The sequence below is a fragment of the Trypanosoma cruzi genome, genomic scaffold (genome assembly GCF_000209065.1).
Source record: "Trypanosoma cruzi strain CL Brener 1047053516405 genomic scaffold, whole genome shotgun sequence".
In the NCBI taxonomy this organism is placed as follows: Eukaryota; Euglenozoa; class Kinetoplastea; order Trypanosomatida; family Trypanosomatidae; genus Trypanosoma; species Trypanosoma cruzi.
The window spans coordinates 257,540-265,879 of NW_001849532.1; the positions used below are offsets into that span (position 1 = coordinate 257,540).

The 8,340-nt window shown below is 53.4% G+C and overlaps 2 protein-coding genes and 1 pseudogene across 2 annotated transcripts, besides 7 other annotated features; all 3 read right to left on the reverse strand.

The window, feature by feature from the left end:
- Nucleotides 1-1,924: a sequence feature (heterozygous, Esmeraldo-like haplotype).
- Tc00.1047053506291.10 (mucin-associated surface protein (MASP), putative) lies at nucleotides 271-1,443 on the reverse strand (the record flags this gene model as incomplete). The annotated part of the gene is made up of 1 exon (XM_801058.1): nucleotides 271-1,443. The coding sequence occupies one exon, from the start codon at nucleotides 1,441-1,443 to the stop codon at nucleotides 271-273; it is 1,173 nt and encodes a 390-aa protein (XP_806151.1).
- Nucleotides 1,020-1,147: a microsatellite.
- Nucleotides 1,925-7,475: a sequence feature (areas not merged during assembly with more than two copies in the genome that could not be assigned to a particular haplotype).
- On the reverse strand, nucleotides 2,365-3,345 carry Tc00.1047053506291.20 (uncharacterized protein; the record flags this gene model as incomplete). The annotated part of the gene is made up of 1 exon (XM_801059.1): nucleotides 2,365-3,345. The coding sequence occupies one exon, from the start codon at nucleotides 3,343-3,345 to the stop codon at nucleotides 2,365-2,367; it is 981 nt and encodes a 326-aa protein (XP_806152.1).
- Nucleotides 4,113-4,135: a sequence feature (AT_rich).
- Nucleotides 4,897-4,943: a sequence feature (A-rich).
- On the reverse strand, nucleotides 5,739-7,454 carry Tc00.1047053506291.31 (annotated as a pseudogene).
- Nucleotides 7,476-8,340: part of a sequence feature (haploid, Esmeraldo-like haplotype) that runs on past the window's edge.
- Nucleotides 7,489-7,511: a microsatellite.

Below are 8,340 nucleotides of genomic sequence, written 5' to 3' on the forward strand. Positions count from 1 at the left end.
GAGGTCGCCCACTCAAAGCAATGGAAAACAAAACAGAAACAGTTACGGTGCTCCGCCCATGCAGCCAGGCAGGACGGCAGCGGTGCGTGTGGTGCAAAAGAGAGCACCAACGGGCCTGCATGGGTGTGCATGCATATATATAATGGGCACATTATGTGTGTGTTTCGTGGGATGAGGTGAGGGCGAGAACCCATGCAAGGGGACACACACAGAGAGTGAGTGAAAGACGAGTGTGTGTGCGGGCGGTGCATGGCTCTCTCTCCCTCACTCTCACGCGGCCACCGCAGCCGCAGCTGCACACACAACAAGAAGCAGAAGAGGGGAGGTGGTGTGGGAGGCCGCGGTGCTGCTGTCGCTGTCGCCATCTTTCGTCACATTTTCTCCTTGGCGTTTTTCTGTTTCTGCGGCACCCGGAGATGGAGCATCCTCGGGAGTGTCTGTTCCAGTGAATACTTCCCCCTGAAGTGGAGAATGACTGCCATTGGAAGATGACTCAGTTGCTTCTTCTTGACTGCCGGCCGATGTACTCTGTGCGGCAACCGCTATGGATGCATCGGTGCTCGTACTGTCACTCTCATCCACTGGCGGTTTTATTTCTTGTTGGGCTTTCGTATTCTGAGATTCCGTACTTGATGCTTCCGTTGGGTTCTCCTCATTGCCATTTGATTCTTTATGTTGAGTCGGTGGTGATTCTTGTGTTTTGGGTGCCTCCGAGTCCTCTTTTTCCGCTTTTGTATTTTCCAACTTTCCTTCACTTCCGCAATTCGACGCCTCAGCGTCGCAACCCGTATTACTATTTTCTGAAGCAGACGTTTGTGACTGCTGTACATCGGGGAGTGCCTCCTGTGCCAATCCTTTGGACGGTGAGGGGTTGTGAGTCTCTGTTTCCTCTTGTTGCAGCACTTCTTCTCTGGATCCACTATGCGTATTGGATAAATCACTGCTTGTGATCACCGTGTCATCACTCTGAGAAGAAATGTCTCTAGGAGAAGAAGGGACCAGAGAATCACTTTCCCTTCCAGCAGCAGGACGAGGAGAATCGGTAGCAGGAACAGGGTCACCAGCATTAGGAACAGGGTCACCAGCAACAGCAGCAGGAACACGAGAAACATCACCACCAGGAGGACCAGCAGTAGGAGCGGCTGCACCGGGAGAACCTCCGCCTCCACCACCAGAACCAGAATCTGGAGGAGTAACACTTACCTGCCCAACCTCGGCTGGTATGGCAGGGATAGGCAATGCTGACCGCAAAGGCGGCGTCGGCATGTATTTATTACATCCGTTCGGCACATACGATGCATTCATACCCAACACTCCCGACGCCATGCAGCCACCCAGTGCCTTGTTGTCGAGGTCCCTCGCATAAACACCGCCGGCACCGCACCACAGCACGCAGAGGGCACACACCAGCAGCACACGGCCAGTCATCATCATCGCCATCATCACTCCTGTCACTTGCGTGTGGCCTTCAGCACAAACTAACTCCCCGCCACCGCACAGTAACAAATGATAGCAGCAGCAACAAACACACAATGAGGCAGTTGGAATTGGCACGACTGCAGAACTCGCACACCGCCCCGCAAACGGAAAGCTAAAAAAAGGCAGGAAAAAACACGAAAAACAATTTGAGTGTCCGGCAGGGCTCCCGGAAACAATGAAGAAATTTCATTCGGCAGAATTTTTATTTCATGCGCCAAGCAGCACAATCAATCGACCTTGTGTTTCTGTACATACATATTGCCTGCACCAATAAAAAGAAATTAAAGTAAAAATAAAACTGATTGTACTGCTTCACGAGCCCACAAAACATCCATCACATTTCACGCGGCATCCGGCCTCTTCTTCCAATCCCCGTTCCTGCAGTCCGTGGGACGCACAGCAGCGGAGCCGGCACCGCGTGTGGGCAACAACAAAAAAGAAACACACAAGAGAGGGAAGCACTTCGCCCATTCCAGTGCACATCAACCGAACATTAAATAATGAGGAGAAAAAAAGGGTACTTATCACTCCAGAGGAAAAAGCATCAAAAAGAACATTACAAAGAAGAAAAAAGGGAAAAACAGTAACAAAGAAGAAAAAAGGTTTAAAAAGCGATCTGTAAATCATTAAGAAAGAAGAGAAAAAACAGTGGTATGAAAAGCGCAAAGTATGCGGCAAATATCCCCCGTGGGGAGTCACAATTCCACCCTCTTTCGCTCGAAGGACTACCACAACTCCACACAGTTCCAGCAGCAGCAGCAACAACGCCAGAGACACGCACACACGCGCAGTGCGGTTGCCAGTTGAATCGCGTGGTATCAAATTCACGTCGTCAAACAGGGCGAGGCGGCCGTCTGGACTCACGCCGCTCCAGATCGCGCAGGGTCACATTTCTTGATGCCGTTTTGGTGTTCCGGAGACGTTGTGAACATTCATTCCTCCCGCAATTTCCCCAGGAACGTGCTCGCCGCTGCCGTCAACGGCTTCACTCTTATGGGCATCCTTCGAGCCCACTGCCATCCTCAACGCAGTGGCGGGCGCAGTGTTCGTCACGAATACATTCGGATCCATTTCTATGTTCCGACTCATGGCAATGCCAGGCTTCCTCTTGGGCGGTGTTGGAGCCACGTTTTCGTTCGGATCGGTTGCAGTGCGAGGCTTTTTCCTAGACGTGTTGGTCTCCGTGTTGGATGCGGGACTCGGATCGACGGTACGGGGTGCGTCAGCAGCGGCAGACTGTCGCGCACCCTCGTTTTGACGTGACGGCTCGGCACTGACTTGCGGCGCCGTTGCCTCACCAGATTTTCTCTCATCCTTCCCTTCACGGGGCGGTGGTGGGTGACAGATGCCCGTCTGGTCAGCATCGCTGCTCCGGGCAAGCGCAGGAATAGTTCCGTCGGAAGAAAATTGACGCCACCACAATTCGTAAAGGCCGGCGTATTCATGTGTCGTCACATTCATCGTGAAGGCAACGGTGACCCCTTCCCCTTTCGTTGCACAGCTGGCAGCACAGTTGTTAGATGTGTACACCGCATTGGCCACATGACACACAGTACCCAGCTCACCATTTCGGCTATGCATGCGCACATCAAAGCCACTGAACGTATAATTCTCATACTGAGCCTCAGCACCGGCAGCAGAACACTTCGTCCACGCCCACACACCCCCACGCACGCGATAGCTCAGGCTGCCGTCACTCTGAGGACACGACACATCCACCGGCACAACCACCGTATCCGCATCACCAGATACATGTCCAGGACTCCCAGCCGCCGTAACGCACACGGACGAGCAGCAGCAGCACAAGAGCCCAAGGAACAACACGGCGCACACTGCACGGCGCCGCACCGTCACCATCATCATCATCACCCGTAGTAGAGTCGCTGAATTCAGTGAACTGATCTGTGGGACAGAAGAAAAAGAATGGAACAAGAGGGAGAGAAACGGAGCACAGCGGATACAGCGAGAGAGAGTGGACAACATGAAGAGAGGGCAGCAGGCCCAGCAGCACAGTTCACACACCACGAGACGGCATCCACCACCACCATCTCCCCCCAGTTCATTTCCACAACCCCAAGGAGGTGGCCGAAAGCCCCGCGGCCACCACACAACACACACGGCGCAAGCGGACCCTCAGTTAGTAATGACGCGGCTACAAAATTCACACTGCCATCCAGTCCTCACTGGAACACGGAGCCCAACCCAACGCAGCCACAGGAAAAAAGACTCGGGCTACGCACTCCCTCCCTCCTCCCTTCTGCTCATGGCCACGGAAGAGGACAACAGCCGCCACACGCAACTTCCAGCATGCACTACAAAAGAAGCATTCAAATCCACTGCAATGTGCAACTTGTGTGTGTTTGTCTGGTTGTGTGTGCCCGCAGAAACATAAAGAAAAGAAGTAGAAAAAGGGAGCAGAGCATGTGAAGAGACGCACAAACATGTACGGCAGAGTTGCATGGTGAAAACAACATGAAGAAGACTGCTCAAACTCATCACTGCACTGCAGCCCAGGCAGCGGCAACCCAGACAAAATTTATTTAAAACAAAAAAAAACGTTCCCCCTCATCTTATATAAACTCCATCGCACAAAATAGTTATATTCAAAAAAATCGTCCATCACTGCTTCACCCAAATTTAAAAATAATAAAAAAATCGTCTGACTGCCGTGTGGCCACACCAAACTGTCTGTATATACATTGCCCGCAAAGAAACTTAAATATTTACATGTCTTTCAACCGTCTGCCCTCCATATATGTTCGCACATCAATTACATTTCATGGGGTCATCCGCGTGTCGCTGCTCCCCTCAGCCCTTTCATCGGCGTGTGAGTGCGGCCCGCAGCGCACAGTCACTCGTGTGTGTAGGACTGAGAGAAGCAAGAAAAAACATGACGGGAGTCGCGTCACTCCATCGGGAGAGTGAGCGCAGCAAAAGAAAGAAAATCATCAGAGGGGAAAGAAATGCACACGCAAAGCAAAACCCATTGAAAACGCGGCGGCACATACCCATCCACAAATAAAAAGAAACAAAAACAAAAGAAAAACACGGCGGCAGGGTGTGGCTGTGTGCGTGGCGCTGCGGGTGTCTGCCAGCCCTGGACGCATAAAAAACAAAACAAGAGGGAAAGAAATGTGTGCTCCGCCCCACAGGCCCTCGTCGCACGCCCACACGTCACGGCTCCCTCAGCGCGCCGTTCGTCGCCGCCCCTCCTCATGCGTACAGCAGGCGAGGCGCACAGGGCCGTCGTCACGAGCGTGTCGGTGGGTGTGCGAGTGGAGCAGTTGGGCGGGAAACACACGGCACCCCTCACAGGAAGAGTGCGGCAACAAACAACTTAAAAAGAGGGAAGAGTAGAAAGGAAAAAGCGTCCATAGTGATTGCCCCCCAAAATCAAAAAAGAAGGAAGAGTGGAGTAAAACAGAAAAAACAAAAGAAAAAAGAACAAAACAAGAACAAAATAAGCAGCAGAAAAAAAAAAAGAATTCAAAATACGCACAAAAAACACCAAAAAAATTGTCAGAGAAATTTTTTCCCGGGGAACTAATTCTGTGCAGGGGAGGTCGCAATTGTCCCACGCGGCAGCCAGTCACTCCTCACAGAGCGGCAAACCCCCACAGTCCCAACAGCAGGAAAAGCAGCGGCAGCACCCTGCTCTCACGCACGGTGCCGCCATCACCCGTTGTTTCTCCAACGGCAGGGATGTTCGAAACCGTCGCCCTCCCCACACTTCCCTGCGATGAATTCGCCGGCACTTGCTGTGTAGTGCCAGATGCCTCCACCGCTGTCATTTGTTCTGCTTCACTTTCTTGTTGAGGCTGCTTCGATGCCGCTTGCACTACTGGAGCTTCAGAATTTTTACCTGGAGGAGATGCTTCTGCAATGGACGCTTCAGCAATGGACGCCTCTGCAGTGGACGCTTCTGCAGTGGACGCTTCTGCAATGGACGCTTCAGCAATGGACGCTTCAGCAATGGACGCTTCTGCAGTGGACGCTTCTGCAATGGACGCTTCAGCAATGGACGCTTCTGCAATGGACGCTTCAGCAATGGACGCCTCTGCAGTGGACGCTTCTGCAGTGGACGCTTCTGCAATGGACGCTTCAGCAATGGACGCTTCAGCAATGGACGCTTCTGCAATGGACGCTTCTGCAATGGACGCTTCTGCAATGGACGCTTCTGCAGTGGACGCTTCTTCACTGGGTCCCTCTTCAGACGAGTGCTCCTCAGCAGGCAAATCGGCAGGGGACGCCTTTGTACGAGCTTCCGCTCCAGGAGACAACGCCGGAGCAGCCACAGACTCTTCTCCTTCCTCTCCTCGCTCGTCCCGCTTATCATCCTCCAACGCTCTCGGAATGACAATACTGCTGCCGTTGGCGGCAATGGTGCACACCTCGACGTACTTCGGGCACTTGATCTTTCCATCTTGCTTAGAACCATTCAACGTCACTGAGATTACAGAGCCCTCAGGGCAAGGCTCAAAATCATTGCTGCCACTGTACTTCACCTTCACTGTTCCCCCCTCACACAGCACCTGCGCGCACACTCCCCTTACGCTTTTATGTTTGCTGTTATCATTCCTCTCCACCAATTCCGCATCCAGGCACCACGAGTCCCTGCCAGTCAGCGACCCAGGGAGAGAAGTCACAGTCACGTCCGAGCACGCATTGTACTTTGTCCCAGACGATGTTTCGTGAAAGTACAAAGAAACAACAGGGCAAACGTCCTTTTCCGCAGGATACCCCTTGTTTTCAACGATGTTTGCGGTGCACGTCCCGACGTGACGGCGGTCAGAGGTGCAGCGAAGTGTCTCATTGTCAGTAGCATCGCAGAACATGTGAGGATACCTGGCGGGGAGATCTGTCATTTCACTGCACTTCTTCTCCAGGAAGTCGCAGCCACTGCGGTGGCCCCAGCTCATCGGCTCCGCCATGCTCCAATTCACGCGGTAGTACCCCATATCCGCGAACACCGCCATCGTCAGAGCCGTGTAGTAGCCGGCACCGACTGTGGGAGCCATCAGCTCGTCCCGCGCGTGGCGTTCCTTCCAGTGAGGGATCTTTCTTGCAGATGCACCATCTTCGTCCTCCAGCTCCATTCCCTCGAGAGTCTTACAACCAAAGTGGGCTCGCGTCTTCGCCTTAACGTGATTCCCCGCCACCATCCAACGACTCCTCCCACGCACAATGTATTCGGAGTTCAACACGCCCTTTTCTTCCATATTCCTTTGGCTGAACCCAAGAGCATGTGCAAGTTCGTGTGCGGCAACGCGAACGCTCCACGCCGTGTCAGTCATGTAATTCGGATCAAAGTTCATGGCGCCAATAGAGGGACGAGAATCATCCCATGTGATACACGTGGCCGCCCAAACAGCCCTGCTTTTAGTGCCTGATGGCCTAGCAGCGGCGTAGATGATAAAGTCAGCATCAGGCACACCGTCTCTTATGTGCTCACTAGGAGGATTAAAGTGGTTACACGGTTCATTCAGACCCCTCGGAACCGTTATTTTATCAGCAGTGGGTTTCACAAGTAGCCGCTCAGCGTGCAGTTTGATAGCACCGGGGATAATCTTTTCAGTGTACAATTGTTTCTTTTCATTCGAAAATATGTGTCTTGCTTCGCAGTCTACCTTTTCCCCCGAGACGGTTTCGCATGTTTCCCCAGTCTTTTCGCAGAACATCTTCTTCCTTTTTTTATTGCTCTCCAAATCCTCCGTGGAAACGGCAATGCGGATCGGCCTCCAGTCACTGTCGTCATCCTGTGTGGCGACGGTGTACGCCTGCATCGCGCCCTGTCCCTTGCGCGGCACCTCACGCACCACCGCAGTCGGCAGCGGGCCGCTCCTCCTCATCATCTCGTCAAACCCACAGCGGTATTGTGTGGCGGGATCAGCAGCGGCAATACGCCCAGTGGCGCAGTACATCAGCAGCAACACCACCAATGGGAGAAGCGGCGTGGCGTGTCGTGGCTGGCGCATGGCTTGAGTAAATTGCATTTCTTTGTTTCGTGTGAGTAGCAGCAGCAGCAGCAGCAGTGCAGCCTGGCTGTGGGAGGAGAGAAGCAAAAAAAGAAGAGGGAGGAGAAACAGGAAACAGTTTAGTACCAGTGATGCGTCAGGATGCGGCACAAACAGCGGAGTAACAAGAGACCACAGAGGCGGCCATACACACCGCGTGCGCACCGACTCCATCAAAGGGAAAAACCGTCAATCCGTCGTCGAGGAAACGTTCATCACCGTCGCACGCATTCCTCATCGGCCGCAACGCTCCCTGCACGCGGAGTGTTTGGTCTGCTCTCCTCGTGGTGTCGCAGTATTTGTGTGACCAGCCACGCAACAGCCACCACTTGCACAGCGCTCTCCTTTTCTATCCCAGCAGCTCATAGGGGTGACGCCACCGCACGTCAACCTCATTACGATGGGCAGCCCTGAAGCGGGAATGGGAAGACTCATGCGTGCAAATATATTTTTACTGTTTCTCTCGGGATGCTCGAAAACAAGCGTGACGGCGGGGCAACGATCATGACCGTTTCTTCCGCACCGCCACTGTCCAAAAGGTTACTGTGAGTCCACGGCGTGAAGGTCACCGTGTTCGCCGCTGATCTCTCCACCGGCCCACGACCACGCCGGCCCTTTCAACACGGTGGATATGAGCGTGGCCAAAGGCAACCACAAGCGCCAACACACAGGGGCCCATAGTGTCCGCCGTGGCCATCCGCGGCGCCCCCCAGGAGTCGTTGGAAACAACGTATACGCACGTGTGCCACAACCCGTCCCTCCGTGACCGTGGGAGCTGGCACAAGCCGCTTTTTGTTGTTGTTGTTTTCTTGTGTTTTCTCAAATAAATTCAACGGGCCGCACGCCG